General features: G+C 36.1%; 6 protein-coding genes across 6 annotated transcripts in view; 3 read left to right on the top strand and 3 right to left on the bottom strand.

The window, feature by feature from the left end:
- Window positions 1–20,714, top strand: part of LOC103874503 — a 524,448-nt gene that overhangs the window by 441,892 nt on the left and 61,842 nt on the right. The window lies entirely within an intron of this gene.
- LOC103874435 (ent-kaurene oxidase, chloroplastic) lies at window positions 81–2,577 on the bottom strand. The gene is made up of 6 exons (XM_009152862.3): window positions 2,276–2,577; window positions 1,931–2,091; window positions 1,519–1,680; window positions 1,295–1,435; window positions 608–1,210; window positions 81–525 (listed from the first exon to the last, which is right to left on the bottom strand). The coding sequence occupies exons 1-6, from the start codon at window positions 2,451–2,453 to the stop codon at window positions 205–207; spliced, it is 1,566 nt and encodes a 521-aa protein (XP_009151110.1). The 5' UTR covers window positions 2,454–2,577; the 3' UTR covers window positions 81–204.
- LOC103874434 (auxin-responsive protein IAA28) lies at window positions 3,035–4,711 on the bottom strand. Its single transcript, XM_033273842.1, has 5 exons — window positions 4,691–4,711; window positions 4,297–4,462; window positions 3,738–4,052; window positions 3,434–3,498; window positions 3,035–3,316 (listed from the first exon to the last, which is right to left on the bottom strand). Exons 2-5 carry the CDS (start codon window positions 4,422–4,424, stop codon window positions 3,294–3,296), a joined length of 531 nt encoding a protein of 176 aa, XP_033129733.1. The 5' UTR covers window positions 4,425–4,462; window positions 4,691–4,711; the 3' UTR covers window positions 3,035–3,293.
- LOC103874433 (NADP-dependent malic enzyme 3) lies at window positions 8,558–12,514 on the bottom strand. The gene is made up of 19 exons (XM_009152859.3): window positions 12,110–12,514; window positions 11,738–11,858; window positions 11,583–11,657; window positions 11,359–11,510; window positions 11,164–11,269; window positions 11,001–11,066; window positions 10,833–10,928; window positions 10,663–10,734; window positions 10,484–10,567; window positions 10,297–10,395; window positions 10,169–10,216; window positions 10,035–10,088; window positions 9,856–9,954; window positions 9,693–9,782; window positions 9,530–9,607; window positions 9,371–9,445; window positions 9,199–9,289; window positions 8,929–9,057; window positions 8,558–8,828 (listed from the first exon to the last, which is right to left on the bottom strand). The coding sequence occupies exons 1-19, from the start codon at window positions 12,250–12,252 to the stop codon at window positions 8,740–8,742; spliced, it is 1,767 nt and encodes a 588-aa protein (XP_009151107.1). The 5' UTR covers window positions 12,253–12,514; the 3' UTR covers window positions 8,558–8,739.
- On the top strand, window positions 14,655–15,696 carry LOC103874432. Its single transcript, XM_009152858.3, has one exon. It carries the CDS (start codon window positions 14,923–14,925, stop codon window positions 15,448–15,450), a length of 528 nt encoding a protein of 175 aa, XP_009151106.1. The 5' UTR covers window positions 14,655–14,922; the 3' UTR covers window positions 15,451–15,696.
- On the top strand, window positions 18,480–20,544 carry LOC103874430 (GATA transcription factor 12). The gene is made up of 2 exons (XM_009152857.3): window positions 18,480–19,347; window positions 19,603–20,544. Exons 1-2 carry the CDS (start codon window positions 19,105–19,107, stop codon window positions 20,347–20,349), a joined length of 990 nt encoding a protein of 329 aa, XP_009151105.1. The 5' UTR covers window positions 18,480–19,104; the 3' UTR covers window positions 20,350–20,544.

Below are 20,714 nucleotides of genomic sequence, written 5' to 3'. Positions count from 1 at the left end.
ATATTGTCTTCTTCTGAAATTCTGTTTTAGTTCTTTTATAGTGCTATTAGATTAGGTGTTTGTTGAATAAGCAAATATAATATTCTAGAAAACGTTTAAACTTTAAACTGAATATAACAAAACAACCGAACCAAACATAGGATTGCATAATATTTAGACAGTGCAACACATTAATTAAACAGACAAAACTCAAAGAAAGATGTCTTAAGAAGAAGAAGGCCTTGGATTGATAATAGCCATGAGAGGATAAAGCTTCTGAGAGGTCAAACCATAGGTATCAACATTCTCTTCCTCACCGTCTCTAAGCTTCCATTCAAACTCTTGAACTAATCTCCCAATAGCAATCCCTGCCATAAGAGACGCTTGAAGTGCACCAGCACAAACCCTCTTCCCCGCTCCAAATGCCATCGTCTTATGAAGATCAGACAACTCGTATCTATCATCTAAGAACCTCTCAGGCCACCACTCCTCTGGCTTCTCCCAACGCTTCTTATCCATGTTGCATCCATATATGTTTATTGCTATCTACACATCCAAACACTCAAACTAAACTTATAATAAACTTCAAAATGTGAAATGATATGGTTTAGAGCAACTTTGCCTTTACCTCACTTCCTGCAGGGACATAATAGCCTCCGATCTCGGTATCTTCATGAGCATAGCGAATGGGAACTAGAGGAGCAGGACTGTACTTCCTAAGCGTTTCATGGAAGATTGCATTGACATAAGGAAGCAGAGGCAACTGCTCTTCTCTGATCTTTTCTCCTCCACAGACACTTTTGATTTCTTCACACAGACGATCTTGCACACTTTGATGCTTTGCAAGTTCGTAAATAGCCCATTCAGTTGTGACCAAAGTAGTGTCAGCTGTCTCAATGATCGTCTCCCAAACCAAGATTGCAATCTGCTCCATGGTTAGTGTCTTTCCTTCAGACATCAAGTAGTTGAGATAGCAATCATCTGAATCATTCTGCTTCAGTGTATCTTGAATGAGAGCGTTCATCACAGCGAGTCTACGTTTATGCTTCTGTTGGATTCTTGATTCAAAGCTATTGTTTGGAATCCATTTCAAGTATGGGAAGAAGTCTCTCCAATCGACATCAATAGCACCTTCCATCATGTCGTGTACTAGAACCTTGAAGATCTCTTCTCTTGACAAAGTCTCACCGAGTTCATCTACGTGGATGGATTCAATATCTTTCCCAAAGGCCTTTGAGAAAGAAGGAAAAAAAAAAATATTAAACTGAAGAGTGTCATTGATGAAGTGTATAGGGTTAAATTGAAATATACTCACTTGCTTCAAGGCTACTCCAAAAAGCTCATGTTCGAATATAGCTCTGAAGTTCACAGGCTCCTCCGGGTGGTCTCTCGTGTGTGCATGCAGCTTGGAAGTCACGTTTTCAATTAGAGCATCTCTGTAGTGTCTCTTTCTTTTCTTGAAAAAAAAAAAAAAGTCCACACAACACAAAACTTGATTCAGTTCCCCCACAAAGTATAAAGAGCAAGCTGTGAACTCACCTGTGCATTTGCACCCAAAAGGCCATTCAATATACACCGTTTCACTAGTTTATGGAAGTCATCATAGTCACTTGTAGCAACCATAGATTTGTTGCAAGTGAGGACTGTTAAGGCGTTTGATAGCTTTCTTGTTGAGATTGATGGAAACCTAGTTACCATCGCCTGCCAAAAAAAAAAACAAATCACACACACAAAGTGAAAACTGTTCAGAGAATGCATACACATGAGCACATGAGTTGGGAAGTAGAATCATATAACAAAAGCTAGATCAAGTGTGAAGTTAGAAAACTTTTCCACAAAAATCTTCTAGAAACATTGAGTTACTTTTTAGGATCTACTCATGTGTTCTTGATTGTAATGAAACTCAGAACATTTCTTGCAAGTTTACTGAAACAATCAGACAGGAGATAACCTCTTTGGCGGTTTCGGTTGAGTTAAGGACAACAAGAGAGGAAGAGCCCATCTTGATAGAGTAAATAGGACCATAAAGCTCAGACCATCTAGTGAAAGTCTTGTGTGGTTTCTTCTCTTTTAGTTGCAACAAGTTCCCAATCAACGGAAGCCCTGGCACCACTGCATCAAATGCATACCCACCCTTCAGAGTTTACTAGCTAGTAATCAAAGTTCCAAACCTTATCCAATGATTAGTAATGAAAAGTCCAGCTAAACTAAATTAGTTCCCTAGATCACGAACAACTACACCCAAGTGACTACTAGACAAACCCAGATGGTGAAACTGGAAAAAGTACTAAATAACCTGGGACAGAGGGGAGCCCAGAAACTTCAGACATGTTGTGTCTGGACAGTAGTTTCTTGAACACGAAGATGAAGAGGAAAGAGGAGACAACAAAGCCAAGGAGAAAGCAGATCATGGAGGGCATGGAAGTTGTGTGATTGTTGTGAAAGAGAAGAAACTGATGAAGAAATGCATTCATTTTCTAGAAAGAATAGAATGGAATGTTTGGAATTTTTCTATTATTGGACTGTCTTGTTTGGAAGTTTATCTTTTGTGTAAATATTACTCAGTTTCGGATTCCAATGAGACCACATGTTTCTATCCGTTCTATGTAATCTTGTGACATTTGCGAGCTATTGCCTCCGTGTTTGGGCCTTTTGAGAGTTGGGTTTTATGAAAGTACATCTGAGACTCTGTAGATGAACTTACAAGCCTTATTAGCATGTTCCTACAACTTTTTTTCATTTCTTTACAAGTCTTTAAAAGAATGCTTTGCCTCTTGTCAATGTAGCAATTGGTTTTTGATGTGTGTTGCAACATGTGTGACTTGTTCGTTGCTACTGTGTACTATTGTGAGGTCTATGGTGAAAAGACATCAAGCATGATTAAAATTACTTTCTATCTAGACAGTTTGTCGGCCAAAAGAAAAAAATGGAAGCAGAAAGTATTGAAATATATGGTGTTTGCTAAGTGGAAACCAGTTCGTTTCTCATTAAATGAGTTTATTGAAATGACATGACTCGACTGTGATGAAACTCATGAGAGTGAGACCATGGTGAATGTTGAAGAACAACAACGTTATTAGAAGCAATACTCAACTTGTGTTTCCAATATCGTTTATACACACGAATACATAATACCACACCCAGCTTAATTAAACAAACAGCCTATTTACACAAAATCATCTTCCAGAATCACAAAAAAAAAACTAGAACATACGTTGGAAAAACAAATTCTAACGAACAGAAAAAAATTTCAGTACATCAAGCCAAGCCCCATGGTTTCCATATATTACATTTTTAAAAACAAAACCTCAACTCTATTCCTTGCAGTTCTTTCTAGCTGGGGAAAAAAGACAACATAAATTATGCATAAGCTTTAACTTCAGATGTTAAAAAGTCACTATTAGGTTGATATATGTATACCATGAGTAGAGTTTAGTAAGAAAAGAAGTCTTACGTGAGAGCATGGAAACGTGGGAGGTCTTTAAAACATGCAACCTCTTCACAGTCGATACAAACATCCTAATAAATATGCTAAACTATGTCATTAATGTGTCCAGCAAATTGATGAAAAACCCAAAACATATATCTACACCTTTTAAAATGGAATCATATGAAAATAAATTACCAAACCTCCTTTTAGGAAGGAAACTCATTGTTTTGTGTAATTTAGCCCAAAATAAACTATAGATAAAATGATTTTCGAGACTAAATATAAAGTCATCAGTATTGAATTTATTTTGTTTGATTCATCAACTTACTCCCAAGGAACATCTCCGACCAGGACTTTATCTCCTTCAGTGTCTTCGTAGACCAGAGTGTATTGTCTGTTTAGATCCGACGAATCTTTCTTGAAGAGTTGGTCAACGGCATGTGAAAGCTGTTGGTAATTGTTATAAGCCGAGAGGTTGACTTTTCTTCCGATGGGAACTCCTTCCATGTTGATCTTAACGTATAACTCTCTCTCTTCATCACTCTCTATCTTCTTCATCTCCTCCTTTAGCTGTGACGTTAGGTATCGCCGAGATGATCTTACCGGCGGCCATCCCACCAGTACCACTGGAGCTGCATCCACCCTGTTTTAGCCGTATATTATTATAAACTGATAAACAGTTTTTTACCAAAAAAAAAAACTGATAAACAGTTTTTATTTGTATGTAGTGGGAAGAATCTTAAACCCAAACTAAACCAATCAAGATATGTGTAAAAAACGAGTTTTCGTACCATTTAAAACATTATACAGTGAGATAAACCATGACAAAATCTATTAATAATCAAGTTACTATTGGAGAAACTGTAAGAACGAATTAATTAAAGAACCTGTTATTGGAAACAAATGATGTTTCTTTGGTGAGGCTTCTCTGTTTAGATCCATTGATGTTGCTGTTGTGAGTGAGTTGGTGACAGGGAGGAGCCAGCCTAAGCTCCAATCTCTTCTCTTCTTCCATTTCTAAGTTTGTGTTGTGTTATTTGCTTGTGTTGGGGACAGTGGCGGAGCCACCTTGAAAGTAGGGGGGTCAAATGACCCATATGAAATGTATAAAATTAAACATTTAGGCTTGTAAACAATGATTTTTCTGTGGTAATTTGGTCAGAACTTATCCTTTTGACCCCCATGTCTTGAGTTCAAAACTCAGATATGACCCTTTTTGGCTATAATAAATCAACTGTGACCCCTATAAGATGGAATTCTAGCTCCGCCACTGGTTGGGGAGCAATATATGGATGGTTGGTTGGCAAGGAACTACAATCTCAATCTTTACAAAAGTACCTTTATTTTCTAATATAAAAAGACATTTTATATTGCATAAATAACCATCTAACAGAGATCTTACTTGAAAGGATTCAGAATGTCAAGATGCCTTTGATACGTGTATGAATATGACAGGATACATACATATACATAACGATTACTCGATTACTATATATGCACAACAGTCCAAATAATATAATTTATTATTGTACAAGTATAGTAGATATATGTATATATTAGTAAGTTCTATAGTTGTACCAGGTTATAAAGAAAAAGGCAGTATACATATTTAGAGGTATAATATATTTAAGAAAATATTTTAAGAACTTATAATTAAAATTAAACATAAACACAAAGGTTTTATCAAATTATTAGTTATTAGATCTAAACATAAAGATAACTGTTAAGTTAGATGAGCTTCCAACTTAAAATCAATTAGTGATAAGTGGTGTGATATATCTACTCTTATATGTTATTTAAAAAAAAATTCAAACTTCTGATACGAGAAATTTGTCCATTATACGCTCTCTCGAGATGATAGTTCTTTAAGCGTTAATCTCAGAATGTTTGGATAATGAACGATGGGCCGACTTTGGGTTGGATCGATAATGGATTGGGTTAGACTATTTGGATCGGATTCTGATACCATGTTAAGCTAGATGGACACTCAATTTAAAACCAATTGGTAATAAGTGGTGTGACACATCTAATCTTATATATTATTTAAGATCTATTCTAACTTCCGATGTTGGATATTTGTCCCTAATAGTAACCGTCTAAAAGAGTTACACTTAAATCATGAAATGATTCACTTGGATAATCATGAGACAGAGAAATATATAATACATATACTCATGAGACAAAGAAATATATCATACATGCATGGTTTAGCTCAGAAGCTGCTGGCTGCGAGCTATACCCACCAGTGGGATCAAATCATACAACTACTTCAGGACAAAAACAGAGACGAGACTGACTTATTCTTACTGAAGTATGTGTTCCAAACTACTGTATATGTCATATGGAGGAACGAAACCAGCGTAAACATGGAAAAAGTCCAAAGACACCCGATCAACTCATTCAAATGGTAGACAAGATTGTTCGCAATAGGCTCTCCTCCATCCGTGACAAAGGCGAATACAGGAGGTTTAGCCAAATGGTTTACCACTCGATAGCTATATAAGGCTTAGGTTTTGATTAGCTTTGATTAAAAAACTTATACTCCAAATGTAACACAAAGTGTAAAACAGTTTTTTGTTTATATTAATTTAACTTTTTAAAAAACAAAATCGTCACCATTATCAACATTTCCATATCCCATTCTTTTTTTCTTTTTTTAGGAACATCCATATCCCATTCTTAAAGTTCTGTATGTAAAAATAAATTGGAGAATGGAGGCCGACAAACTAAAAGAAAGGAAAAAGAAGAAAGAGATTCCTAGGCATGCTTAAATGAGTACCTACCAATAAAAGGAGAAAAGTAGTAGGTCTTCGTTTCTTCCTCGCTTCTTCTGTTTATTTTTCATTTATTTTTATATTTATATGCCAAAACTAACTGTATGTATACTTAGATTTCCACTACTAACTCATTATTTTCACAAGAATTCCACTACTAGCTTATTTTTTTTTCTTTGATGCAATTTGGCCTGCATTATTCCTTTTCTAGTTACATCTAATCAAATCAGCTATAACTAAAGATATCTTAAATTAAAGCTAATGATACCGATACGATAATCAAGTGTAAGTTTAGAAATATATTAACGGTTTAAGGATCTTTCAACTCCATTTAAGAATATTAATAGCTCTGGCATCTAATCAAATCAGCTGTAGTTTCATGGGTGAAAAATCAACTAAAATGGGCTAGTTAGGGTATTCCAAGTGTCGTCTGCTAGAGTACTAAGGTGAATGAAACACTAAATAATAACGATAAAAACACTGGCAAAATAGATTCATACAAGCTTGTGGCTAAAACTAAAGATTTGTGGCTAAAATCAGTGTTAGGCATTCAAGTTTTCGGTTTGTAGCTAGTTCGAGTCGGGTCGGGTTATTCAGAATAGGATATATAGGTCCTGTTTAGGGTCGGGTCGGGCTCATGAGATTAATCACCACAATAATTAATGATCAAAACTTGTAATATATTCATTTGTGTTAGTTCTATTGTTGTGACATTTTAATTTTCTAATTAATGGTCAAGATCTTCACACGTGGCGCGCTTCAGCTTCCTCGACGCCCGCGTTCCCAGAGTCGGTCGGTGATGGGTTCGAGTAGGTGGGCTTGGGCCGGGGTTGCCAATTTGGGCTTAGGGTTTGGTGTGTTTTGTTTGGTTGGCCGATTAGTAGTAATGTGGGCCTTTGTATGTGGGCTTCGGCCATTGGGCTTGGCCCGTATCTTTTAATAAAATTAAAACTTGGTGGAAAAAAAAAAAAAATGTGTGTCCGTTGTAGTCTTGTAGACGACCCAACAAGTAGGCAAGTGTATGCCAAAAAGGTAAGCCGATTCTATCTGTCCAATCGTGAATCCTGTAGTATTCCCTAAAGTTCATAAATCTTTGGCTTTTCAGCTAGAGTTTTCAAAAGTCTTTAATCGAATCAATCTGAGTATGTCAATAGATATTATAATTGAACACCCAATGGTGAATACAATAGAAGCAAAGTTGGAAAATAATGCGTTCCAAAGAGGAAGTTATGATGAACATATTGATACCAATGGTCGATACACATTTAGGCATGCCTATCCTTTTTTAAAGAACATTATCAGGCAAAAAGGCTATGAACAATTATACAATTGTGTTCAATGAATGTACAACCCATTCTAAAAACAAGAAATCAAAGCGATCATCATTATCATAAATAACTATGCCACTAATGGAGGGCCACCACTTGCAATTTTACTCTCTTTCTTTTATTTTCCATTTATTTGATTTATATATCTTTCTTGACTTTTTGAGTTTTGAGATATGATGGATAGGATCATTGACTTTGCAATGATTATAGTTTCAGGCCCAAAATCACTTCAAATGTTCTCTTTTGGCACTTTTTTTTCTTTATTCTTCTCTTTTGAATATGTTTTATAATCATTGCATTCTGTGCCAGTTAAAATGGTGATCTTAGCAAGATATCAAAGAACAATTTTTAATCATCTTCTGCAGTTTTTATTTTCTAAAGGTCAAGTTTATATTAGTTTGAAAAAGGTAAAACAGAACATAAACATGGTAGTTTAGCAAGTTCATATTAGTTTGAAAAAGGAAGTTCCTTAGTCCAATGGTTTGATTAAGAGTTCATTAATGGTTCATTAATGGTTCTACATCAGGAAGTCTGGGGTTCAAACCCCAGAAAACGCAAATTATGCAAATTATGGAGAAAAATGATTACAAGAGGTCTTCAACATGGTGCATGGCGTATCATCGAACATGGATCTCATAGGCGGCTTGAAGTGATGCAGTCAGACGTGCATTCTCATATGATGGTAGAATTGTCAACTGTAAAATCGTCTATGTAATATTTCTCATCGTTGCAATAGCATAATTAATCAGACGATAAAAAAAACATGGTAGTTTAAATATAAAAAAGAACATATTAATCTTACATTAACTAAATTTAGATGAAAATAATAATGGAAAACTGCCCCCATTAAACAAATGTGTCTTTTAACAGGGCATGACACTATTAAATCTTATACTTTACCAAGTTGATTACAGGCTGCCGATCTTTACAAATGAGTTTCATTTGGGAAAGGAAAAAGTTGGCTAGACAACTTGACCATGTCAAAGTGCAAGATTACCACCTAACAATTTTTTTGTACATGACCCTAACCTAAGGCATACACAAAATGAGCCATGGATGTTTTACTATTCATTAAACAAAAAGTATTATATATTTCAGTACTTAAAGTTGAAATTATATAAAAAACGATCAAACATTATAAAAGTTGTGTCCAATTTAGCAGCAAAACCGAAGAACCAAAAAGTAAAGAAGAAAAGCTGGGGGAGACAAAATGGTGGAAAAGAATCTTTTAACGGAAGTTTCTGTAGACAGGGCTGTACATGCAGCTCTCTGCCATCTTGACCAGATCCTTGGGACGAGGCAGGTTCGATGCCAATCCTGCAACAACAAAAAGACAAACAACATGACATCAGACTTTTCCAAAAGTAAATAATTTCGACATCATAATTTATACATATGGAGAATTATGAAAACTAACCAAGTTCATAAGTTTTGGCTCCCACACTGGCTGCAATGTTAGCAGAGATCTTTCTGATGTTTGTAAAAGGCGGATAGATCAACCCGTCGGCAAAGTTCTCTTCCGTCACTTGCGAGGCCAGAGCTTCCGCTGATAAAAACAAATTGTAACACACAGTTTACAAACAAGACTCAACAAATGGTCTCTAACTAGTAGTAAGGATGTAATTTAATGTATAAACTTATGGTCATTCCTGGCGAGTTTTAACTATAACAGTTTTAATGTACTTACAAGCTGCTAGAAGCATGTCATCACGGACACGAATGGCACCGGACATGATCAAACCAAGACCGAGACCTGGGAAAATGTAGCAGTTGTTTGCCTGCGAAAAAAGGGTGTTAATGAAAGGAGCATGAGCCGTGGATTGTGGATAAAGATGTTACACAGTAAACAACAAAAGAACCTGGCCAGGGAAGAATGTTTTGCCTTCATACTCAACAGGGGCAAACGGGCTTCCACTTGCAAAGATTGCACGACCCTATAAATCAAACACAGCTTATTTGTAGTTGCATCAAAATGAAAATTCACTTGTGGTGGTATCAATAAGGTTTTAGATCGTTACCTCGGTCCATGTGTAAGCTTCTTCAGCCGTGCACTCGGCTTGAGAAGTTGGGTTTGAGAGAGCAAGAATCAAGGGTTTCTGTACACATCACAGTAAGAAGACCATCAGAAAAAAAGAAGAAGCATAGATACCGAGAAAGCATATCAAAAGATGGAAACAAAACCTCGTTGAAGGTGGCCATGGCCTCCACTACTTCCTTTGTGAAAGTCTTCCCCACACCAGAGGTTCCAATGAGCACTGTTGGCTTGATTGCCTGATTTGGGAGAATGTTATATATGTCATCTACGCATGAAGAGATATTAAGATGAATTGTTTTGTTTATTTACATTAACAGCTCCCAAGAGCTCCTTGACGGGCTCGTGGTCATGCGCCCATGGCTGCTTGAAGTGCTGAAGAGATTCCTTGCGCGAGCTAACAATCAGTCCCTGCAAGATCATTCAAAGGGATGTTTCGTTAGTGAACCAAGAGAAGAAGTAATAGCTAACAACGATGTAATCAACAATACCTTGGAGTCCACAAGCCAAATCTTCTTCCTGGTCTCATCGATTGGTGTTCCAGTCTACAAAACAGTAAAGTTACAGATTCTTGACAAGAAGGAGCAAAGGTAGCAAAGAAATAAGCATGAAGGCAAAAGACTACCTCTTTGGAAATCTTAAGAGCAATTAGCTCAGCGATTCCGGTTCCAGCCTTCAAAGATATAAAAGTCTTTAGTAACAAAACAAATAGTAGACAAAAAAGCTTATTTGGTATATGTTTTTAGGTCTCACCTCTCCAGCACCCAAGAACAAGAAGGTATGGTCAGATAGGCTTTTACCAAGTACTTTCTGAGCTGCAATAAGCCCAGCAAGCACCACGGATGCAGTACCCTGCAATGTTACACAGACAACAAATTTTCACTAGTCACATTTCAGAAAACTCACAAAAAGTGATATAATGCTGAAGACAAGATCTCACTTGGATATCATCATTGAAAACGAGATGACTGGAGCAGTACTTGGAGAGAAGCTCAAACGCGTGGTGGTTTGCGAAATCTTCAAACTGAAACCAAGAGTGAGTGTAATGTTTATATCAACACAATATTAAGAAGAAGAAGAAAACAAGTCTTAGCAGTATCGATCGATCGTATGATTTACCTGAACCAACACTTTTTCTCCATAGTTCTGTTTAACAGCACACATGAACTCGTGCAGAAACTCTGCGTATTCCTGAATTAACAAAACGCAATCACAATTCTCAGTTTCTGAAAACATGGATGTTACGAACACAAGAAGTGTAGAGAAAATTAGGAAATATAATAGCTAACCTCGCCAGTTGCTCTTTTCTGTTTAAGTCCAATGTAAAACTCATCATTGAGGAGCTTCTCGTTGTTTGTACCCACATCAATGGTGATTGGAAGGCACTGCATGTGTTACATTATCATCAGAACTACATAGAATTAAACATGTTCAGCTGCTTTTGTTTCAGTCCTTACAGCCGATGGACGGATCCCTCCTAAAGCTGTATAAAGAGAAAGCTTGCCAACTGGGATTCCCATTCCCTGTAGGAATTTTACAGCATTCAAACCCAACAAAAAAGGTAAAGGCATATCACAAGAGAGATTAAGTCTTCGATCGAGTGTTGAGAACTCTGTTTACCTGGCAACCAAGATCTCCAAGACCAAGTATACGCTCACCATCAGTAACAACAATAACCTGAATCCCTCTCTGTGGCCAGTTCTTCAACACTTCAAGAATCTTTCCCCTAAAAAGAAATGCCAAATTGTACTTAGAAACACAAATAACTGAATCCAAACCAGTACTGTTGATTTGCATCAAGTATTAAATCCTCACTTCTCTTTTAAGCTGATGTAAAGACCTTGAGGCCTCCTGAAAATGCTCCCATACTTCTGACAAGCCTCACCAACCGTCGGGGTGTACACAACGGGAAGCAACTCCTCCACATTGTCAATCAGAAGCTTGTAAAACAACCTCTCGTTCCTCTCCTGAAAAGATTCCAGATTCTCATCAGCTCCCCCATTGTATCAACAAACAAACAAGCCAAAAAAACAGATCACCTGAAGATCCATGAGGGCAACGTAACGGTGCAGAGGAACCGTGTACTGACGGAGGTTATGCATCATCTTCTTCTCCTATAAGTAAGCCACAAACCAAAATCAGCATAACCTAAGGAAAAGGATCTTTGAATCATATGAACCTAATAATAAAATACCTGAACATCTTGAGATAAGATGACAGGAGGAAGAAGACCAGTTAAGTAATGAGCATCTCTCTCTTTATCTGTGAAAGCAAGTCCCTTGTTGTATCTCGGGTCACGCATCAATGTATACCCACTGCACACACACACACACACACACACACAAAAAAAAAAATCTATTGTAACCCTAACATTGCTCTTGCTTCCACAACAAGGCAACAAAAAAATAATTAAAAAATAAAAAATCTATTGTAACCCTAACATTGCTCTTACTTCCACAACAAGGCAACAAAAAATAATTTAAAAAATAATTTTTTAAATCAAAGCTAATCAGATCATGTTGGATCTAGCGAAACGGCCAAAGGAATGTTCTTTTGTGAGACTGACCTAGCGACGGAGGTAACCCAAGGGGTGACGAGCTGATCCAACGTAGCGAGATCCTCACCGTAGACATCTGAGATCCCGCCGCCGACGCCGGACCTGTTCTCGGAGACGTAGTCATCGGAGATCTGAGTCGGGTTGCTGCTCATTTTTGTCGATCTGAAACAGAGAGAAAGAAGAAAGCTTGTTTTGATAGAAAGGTGAAGTGTGTTTTGGGAGATTAAAAGAAGAGGAGAATGGGATTAGTGGTCGCCGGTTAAGGAGGCGAAGAGAATGGTGGGGTTTGGTTTTGAGAGGTCTGAAAAAAACGCGGAGAATGGTTGAGTTTGGTTTCATCACACTCTTTCTATTGGTCTCCTTCTTTTTTGGATTTTTTTTTTCATTTTTATTTTACCAGCATTTAAAATTAAAAGTTAATAAATATATAAGAGTTTATAATTTTTTTTAATTAGATTAAATTAATCGAACATATTATTTGATCCCATAAATTACACGCATCAAAAGAAAATGATGGAAAACAAAAGTTTACACATAGAATTTAAGAATTGCGTGAGATAGAAGTTAACGGATTATTATTAAACTGTAACCAAAGAGACTAAATTTTTTTACAAAAAAAAAGTATACCACTACAACAAAACAATGGGTGTGATTGGTTGGGTTGTAGGAAGTGACTTTAGTTTTAGTTTTCATCTACAACTTTAAATACTACCAATCATACTTTATTTTAGTTTTTAAAACTACAACAAAAAAACTAAAGTTACAATCAAAAAACTAAAGCTACAACAAAAACATACAAAAAATGGTTGTAAAAATTTTATTTTCTAAAGCCTCATTTTTTTTAGCTGTAGGATATTTTAAAGTTACATCCTTTAAAGCTAAATCAAAAAATTATACAGACTAATTTTTAATGTAAATTTTCTACAGTATCACCCCCAATATCGTGTGAGATATGAGAAATAGATCTTAAGATGCATCTCTCAAAACTTATAATATTAGTGGTATGATGCCTTTTATTTCTTTTGTTATAGTCCATTGTATTTTTTATATCTATGTTTGCTTAATAGGGTTTTCTTCTTGCGACGACCTTTGAATGGTTATGGGATTACCAATCTCCAGTTCTGAAAACTCTTATTCTATAACAAAGGAATTGCTACTGACGATATTTCTTTCAACTTTAGTAGTTGATAAATATGATGGATGAAGAATAAGAGTTACCAATAATTAAGGTCGGACAAAAGAGTAGGGTATTGTGATGGGAACCGATTATAGTAGTCGGACAAGTGCAATAACTATGTTACCAATAAGGATTATGGGTTCAGCGCCTATACACGTCAACAAAACTGAAGTAAATGCGACAAATGCAACAACAAAAATGGTTGAAATGTCAATCCAAAGAAGTATCAAGAGAAAAAAAAAAAAAAAAGTATCAAGAGAAGCGTAAGCTACATGAGAGTTATCGATATAACAAGTCCGGCACCATCCATTTAGTGAAATTTACAAATTTGAACTGTTTAGGCAGAAATATTTGGTAATTAAAGGTGATTAAACTTATTTAAATCATATCAAGACTACAAAAAACAACGAATTTTAATAGATTTTTTGACGAATTTGGACCAACTTAATCCAATTGATAAAAATCCATTTATTGTTATAATGTGTGTAGAGAAAATTAGATTTAAGAAACGAAAGGGTCATCGTTACGAAAACACCAGTTAAGTTGAAAACGATATCGCATGCAGCTGGAGTTTGCTGGAAGTAGATGGAGATGAAAAAAAGGGTTTTCTTTCTTAAAGTATCATGCACGTCGTTCAGATGCCAATGAATAGGTGAGCAACTTGGTTCTCTTTTATTCAACGAACGAAATTACATCTATTATTATTTGTTACGCTAGTTGTCTTCTTTTTAGTTAAAGGAAATAATCAGAGCGTAAAAATACATACATAAGTCTATACCATATATCAATAAATTTTTATTGTGATATGTTTTATTAATTGTTTTAGACCAATATGCAATATAAAATTATATAATATCATTAATTTTAATTATATTTAATTTCATATATAAGTTTATATTCTTTCGGCCAACTTTTCTTTACACATGGTGTTATTAGTTTATATATTTTGATTGATTTAGAAATCCATATAGTATTTATAAATTTAAATAAAATATGCAAATCTGGAGGTTTTCCTTCGGATTTGAGTCTTTGTATTTTTAATTAAAAAATTCAAACAAATCTATTATAAAATCAAATATATTAGTAAATTCGTACGATTGAATAACACTTGATTTGATATAGAATTTATGAATCATTAAACCAATAACACCTTATTTTAATACATATTTAAAAATCACATAACCAATAACACTAAATTTATTTCGGATTTTTAAATTCATTAAAATACAACAACCAATAACCCTTACTTAATTCATATTATTCTTCTAACTACCAGTTTCCTACAAGAATACCATTATCTCATTTAGAGTTGGAGCCTTGATAAGAAGGGAAAAAAAAGTGTTACCAAATAAACATCATCTTTCCCACTGACAAAAAGGGAAACTTTTTATTGGCTTTACCGTGTTGCTCAAGATATACATGTGAGGTTGGTCCTTTTTAACTCATTAAATAAAAGCTAAATTGTTCATGCTTTTATCGGCAGGCCAAAAACAAAAGTAGATAGGGAAACAGAACCCTCGAGACCGTTCTCTTAACACTATAAATACGCATCATCATATCAAGTAACAAACATAAAAACATAGATACGAGTAACTATTATACACAACAAAACAGGATTGAAACCACCAAAAGACCAATCATACTCATGGCCCCCATTCAACGCACTTTCTCGGATATCTCACACCAAATATCCACAGACAATACTCTAACAAAAGAACCAACTCCAACCGCAAGTGCAACCACAACAACTTTGTTGTCCTTAGCAGCGATATCCGAAGTGGAAGATGCAAAGTGCGAGTGTTGTGGCATGTCTGAAGAGTGCACACCAGAGTATATAAGCCGCGTGCGTTCAAAATTCTCAGGGAAGCTGATTTGCGGGCTGTGTTCAGAAGCGGTGGAGCAAGAGATGGAGAAGATGAACAACAGCGAGTTAGTGGTGGAGAAGCGCCGTGAGGAGGCAGTGAAGGCACACATGAGCGCATGTGCGCGGTTCAACAGGCTAGGCCGGAGTTATCCGGCCTTGTTTCAAGCAGAAGCAGTTAAGGAAATTCTCAAAAAGAGGTCTAAGACGATGGTTAGACCCACCAAGCCTGAAAAAGGTGGTCTCGCCAGGAGCTCTAGCTGCATGCCTGCTTTGGCTAAGGAGCTAAAAGATCGTGCTTTGGTTAATTAGTTTACTCATATACGCACGTTACGTTTATGTATGTTTTTCGATAAAGCCGTGCGTATATGTTACTATGTTCATATAAAGATACAAAGTTACACGTAGAGAGGGAGAAGGGTGTTAACTTAGTTATGTGTACGTAGTAAAGAAACTGATGGAAGTAAACCGTGTAATGTTTTTTTTCCCCCGTGTGATGTATAATTAAAAGTTTTTTTTTTTTTGAATATGTATAATTGAAAGTTCGTTTCTCACTCTTATATATTTGTGGATAAATCATGTAAAGAAAGGAGGCTTTAACATCAAAGGATATATAAGAATATGTAGAATTTGATAATTTGTAAATTAAGGACTATACAGGCAAGAACCATTGATAACAAAAGACTAAAGAATCCTTCCGCTCTGTAGTTTATATTTTTGGATATAAATGTTAAAATCATGAACTCTATTCTATAATTGAGCACTTAAATGATAACATAAGCCTAAAGGATCCCTCAAATGATAACATAAGCCTAAATAACAATTCCACTCTAAAATCCAGCTGAGATCGATACAGTCATACACCATTGAAGTTGAGTTAATAGTGATCTACGGAACCATATTTTGAAGTTGACCTACCACCGCCATAATTAGCACAGAGCAAAAAAACAAACAAACTGAAAGCACATCCGACTTCACGCTGCTGTTAAAGGCTCACGGTTCACTAGAGCTAGCAGATGCTTTGGGCTTCTCGGTTACTTTCAAAGAAGTATGAGCCATGAGGAGGTTCATTTAGGCCCAGCTAATTTTGAATGGAGTTGCACCACTAGTCTTTCGCTTTTGACACGTGAGGGGCACTCCTAGGCACTACTACTTCTCTGGCCACGCCCACGCACTTCTTACTTCTCAGGATCCGTTGTCATAATTACCATATATAGGAAGATAACATAAACTAAGTATAATAATAATTGAATGATGTAAAATAAAAATTAAAAAATAATAATAATTGAATGATGTAATATTCAAAAGCAAGAGTCTGGTTCAAGCGATCACTGATATACAATAAAAATATAGGATTGTAATAGCAACATGAGATAGATGAATGGTGATGAGCTATATTAAGAGTCATAAATAAACCTTATCCGATCCGTTGTTTCGAAGGACGCTCGCGTACGTAAGATTAAAAGCTGGGTCCCATGAAACTAGGGTCTTCTCTAGACACGTGTCTGAAGTAAGCAGACACTCTCATGTGAAGCTACGGAAACTTGAGTGAATCGCTTCTTTCAAAACACTAACGCTTTGATTGCAAGCATTTGTAGAGGTTGTTTGTGACTTTGGATGCGATAGATTATACATAAAACGTTCGTCCGTTACATAAATGAGCAAAAATTATCCCTAGCTAACACTTCTGATGATGACACTGACATTTTTTACTTGGAGAAGGATATTTTAGAGTACCTTATTTGTGTGTGGAAGCTGTTTATGAACGAGTCTCATTACAAGAGGGTATTGCTGCATCGCATGTACAAATCCCGTCTGCAGTAAAGGCGCAAACTATTCTAAACTATAAGAATAAAAACTCAAAAATATTCCATGTCTACCATATTATCTTCTAGTATTACATGTCTACCATATATATATATAACCTTATCACAGACCATTAATGTGCTCATTATATGCTTCTCGTTTTAAGTACTTTACGTATGGAGACTCCTTTACGTATCTATGTTTTTTGTTAATTAACTAGATGTACTTATAATAGCCACAGTGATTATAATACCATAGTAATTCTCTCCTTTTAAAAGTGGTTACAATGTCTGATTTTCAGGAAACAGACTTGGATTCTAGTTATGACTGACACATTTGTAATAGTAGGTGTTAGGTTAAACAACAGGATTTAAAATTAGGGGTAAGAACAAGAGGGTTTAAGACCAGGTCACACTCTTTCTGATTACCTGAGCTGGAAATTGTCGTGCCTAAAAGTGGGGTTGGAGAAGGAATAAAGAGGTTTAACATGTGATTAGAAAGAACGTGTAAGATAACAATAGCTAGCTAAAGATTATTTTAACTCTTTTTCTTATACAAGTCCCGAGGAATATTGTTCAATGGGTTAGATAATCGAATCGACTTATAGAATGTTTTGATTTCACAAATCTTTTATTTTAACTTAACCAATAGTACAAGATAACTTAAAAACAACGGAGATTATGTGATTTCAAACAAACGAAGGGTTAAAATCCCATTTGAGATAGCGTAAAGGCTAAAACTATATACGAAGCAACTATATGAAATATTAATACACATTCAAGTTCCAGCTTCACTTGTGACTAGCATGAAAAATCACATAATCAGCGCGCGCGCACACACACACAAAGACTGCTTAAATAAATAATGTCCCGACTTTGTTTCTGAATTCTAATGAGAATTAACTCAGACCAAATGATTTATACACGTTTATCAAGACAATCCACCACTAGACCACGACAAATCTGACTACCAAACTTATTAATGACTTATAGGAAATATATATATATAATACAAATTGTTGATTATTGCATATATATATATATACCATGATGAGATTATTCAATACATATACATATACCGCTTTTCATATCCAATGTGGGACAATCTAATATTAGATGATTATTAATCTTTCAATTGACAAAAGGTTTGTATCGCTGCTGTATGATAACTGTAAATGACTTGGGGAGAGTTTTTTGCTGGAAGATTAAGATGCTACGATGATAAATCCCGAATGGTTTGATAACTGTACCGTATATAGATTTACCAAAAGCGGTAACTCCATTCATTTTGAATAGATTTACATACAATGTGGACAAAACGGGACCGGTTTCAACTTTCCCCTAATGGTGTTGTCGCTTAACGAGTATTGATAATCAACGGCGTGATCATCATCCAACACATGCACGTGAGGGGTACTTTTTGTAATTTTGAAGCAACGTTATGACCCTTTTAGTAAAGTTGTCCCCACCACTAATACCACAATTGCACATGTTTGGTTCATTAATCTGTGAGTTATTTCTTGAATATTTCTGCATTAACTACCTTACATATATGATAAATCTCAAATAAAAACAATATTTTAGTATGATGTTATTTTCTTAAAAAGTAGACGTGTGACAATTTTACCAGTATAAATATCACATTTGTAAATTTAAATCAATATATCCATAAAAACAATATTTTCTCCATTAATAGATAGTAGTGTTGTGTTAGTTAAGGTAAAGATAAGATATGTTTCTAGGAAAAACGTGGCTAATTATATGTTTGTACAAGTATGTAAACAAAATATAATATGGTAAAACCAGCTGGGAAATATCAATTATAATCAAATATATTAAAGAAAAAAAACTAAAATAAGAAGATTAATTAATTAGTGTAAATATTCCCAATAAAATCTCTTTTGTCCTCGTCAAACCTTCCGATTTACATGTATGATGATTTATCTCTTGTCCCCTTCATTCGCTATAAAAATGAAATAAAAATAACCAAAAAAAAATAAAAGTTTTATCTTTCTACAGAAACCATGACTTTCGCTAACTTTACTCCTTTTTAAACTCATATTTCCCCTCACTCCACTCTCTCCTCTCCTCTCTCTAACAAGAGCTCCGGCGAGAGTTCACCGTAACAACCCCACCGGGAAAAAACAACCTATAGAATTTCATGGAAGAAGAAGCTCATGAATTCTTACACACAGCGGATCATTTCGCCGTAGATGACCTCTTGGTGGATTTCTCTAACGATGATGACGAGGAAAATGATGTCATTGTTGATTCCGACGGCGCTAACACTGCCTTAGCCGTGACCGACAGCTCTAACTCCTCCTCGTTATCCCCCGTAGGTCTCACTAGTTTCCAAGGTGATGTTCAAGACGGCACCAGCTTCTCCGGCGACCTTTGCGTACCGGTATGTTACAACAATTCCATATATGATTAATTGAATTAAAATAAATAAAAAATTGTATGTAATTTTTTTTTTGATCGAATTGTATGTAATTTAATTATTGAATTTTAGGAAAGAAAATAAATGATATGTACTTGTGATTATATAAAGGATATGTAATTGTGATTAGTGAATTTCATACTATAATTTAGGAAAGTTTTATTGGTTAGTCGATTTTAATTGATTTGAATTATTTGTTTGATTATTTCGTTCGGACAGAGTGATGAGCTGGCTGAGCTGGAGTGGCTGTCTAACTTCGTGGAGGACTCGTTCTCGACCGACGACGTACAGAAGCTACAGCTAATATCCGGTTACAAAGCCCGACCCGACCCGAAACCCGAACCGGAAAACCCGAATAGCAGCAGTCCGATTTTCACCACTGACGTCTCCGTGCCGGCCAAAGCCAGGAGCAAACGTTCACGCGCCGCAGCGTGTAACTGGGCCTCACGTGGGCTTCTCATGGAAGCCGTTTACGACAACCCGTTCACCGGAGAAACCATTCTCTCCCGCCACCACCTCTCTCCTCCGACCTCGCCGGCGTCCATGACACAACCCGTGAAAAAGCAAGCCCTCGACGGGTTCCGGCGAAAGAAAGATTTTTTGCTGGACTCCGGCGCAGAGGAACGGCGGTGTCTCCACTGCGCCACCGACAAGACGCCGCAGTGGCGGACGGGTCCAATGGGCCCGAAGACGCTGTGCAACGCTTGCGGCGTGAGGTACAAATCGGGGCGTCTGGTGCCGGAGTACCGGCCGGCGGCGAGTCCGACGTTCGTGTTGGCGAAGCACTCGAATTCTCATCGGAAAGTTATGGAGCTCAGGCGACAGAAGGAGATGACGAAGGCCCACCATGAGTTCATACATAACCATCACGGTACGGAGACTGCCATGATTTTCGACGTCTCGTCGGATGGTGATGATTACTTGATCCACCACAACGTTGGCCCAGATTTCGGACAGCTTATCTGATCGATCCCTTGTCTTTTTTCTTTACTTCCAATAATTAGGGATATCTTATTAGATCAAAGTTTTGCTAATCTTGATTATGATGATGACAATTCACTCTCTTTCTTGCGTTATTTTGGGAATTTGTTAGAAGCTTTTCTTGCTTTTTTTCATGACATATGAAATGAATTTTAATATAGTTTTATTTGGTTAAATCTACTTTTTTATGTCATCAAGTTAGTAAACTTTGCCATTACAATTAGGGATAAACTGTAAGAAATTATTTGTATACCTTACTAATCACTATTATAACGCTAATCATAGCGATTATAGAGGAAAAAAGATTTATATCAAACTAGACTATCATAAATGCATATATATACAACAAG

The sequence above is a fragment of the Brassica rapa genome, chromosome A06, assembly GCF_000309985.2.
Source record: "Brassica rapa cultivar Chiifu-401-42 chromosome A06, CAAS_Brap_v3.01, whole genome shotgun sequence".
NCBI classification, from domain to species: domain Eukaryota; kingdom Viridiplantae; phylum Streptophyta; class Magnoliopsida; order Brassicales; family Brassicaceae; genus Brassica; species Brassica rapa.
Note: the sequence above shows the minus strand (reverse complement) of the source record. Positions and strands in the feature narration are given on the sequence as shown.

Excerpts from the sequence above, each read along its gene's own strand:
- LOC103874430 (XM_009152857.3), top strand. The coding sequence starts at position 19,105 with ATGGAAGAAGAAGCTCATGAATTCTTACACACAGCGGATCATTTCGCC. Across the intron at positions 19,348-19,602 it reads CCGGCGACCTTTGCGTACCG|AGTGATGAGCTGGCTGAGCT; the intron begins GTATGTTACAAC and ends TCGTTCGGACAG.
- LOC103874435 (XM_009152862.3), bottom strand. The coding sequence starts at position 2,453 with ATGAATGCATTTCTTCATCAGTTTCTTCTCTTTCACAACAATCACACA. Across the intron at positions 2,092-2,275 it reads TGGGCTCCCCTCTGTCCCAG|TGGTGCCAGGGCTTCCGTTG; the intron begins GTTATTTAGTAC and ends CATTTGATGCAG. Across the intron at positions 1,681-1,930 it reads CAACCGAAACCGCCAAAGAG|GCGATGGTAACTAGGTTTCC; the intron begins GTTATCTCCTGT and ends TTTTTTTGGCAG.
- LOC103874432 (XM_009152858.3), top strand. The coding sequence starts at position 14,923 with ATGGCCCCCATTCAACGCACTTTCTCGGATATCTCACACCAAATATCC.
- LOC103874434 (XM_033273842.1), bottom strand. The coding sequence starts at position 4,424 with ATGGAAGAAGAGAAGAGATTGGAGCTTAGGCTGGCTCCTCCCTGTCAC. Across the intron at positions 4,053-4,296 it reads TCATTTGTTTCCAATAACAG|GGTGGATGCAGCTCCAGTGG; the intron begins GTTCTTTAATTA and ends CGGCTAAAACAG. Across the intron at positions 3,499-3,737 it reads GTCGGAGATGTTCCTTGGGA|GATGTTTGTATCGACTGTGA; the intron begins GTAAGTTGATGA and ends CATATTTATTAG.
- LOC103874433 (XM_009152859.3), bottom strand. The coding sequence starts at position 12,252 with ATGAGCAGCAACCCGACTCAGATCTCCGATGACTACGTCTCCGAGAAC. Across the intron at positions 11,859-12,109 it reads TGGGTTACCTCCGTCGCTAG|TGGGTATACATTGATGCGTG; the intron begins GTCAGTCTCACA and ends GTGTGTGTGCAG. Across the intron at positions 9,446-9,529 it reads AAGCTTACACATGGACCGAG|GGTCGTGCAATCTTTGCAAG; the intron begins GTAACGATCTAA and ends TTTGATTTATAG.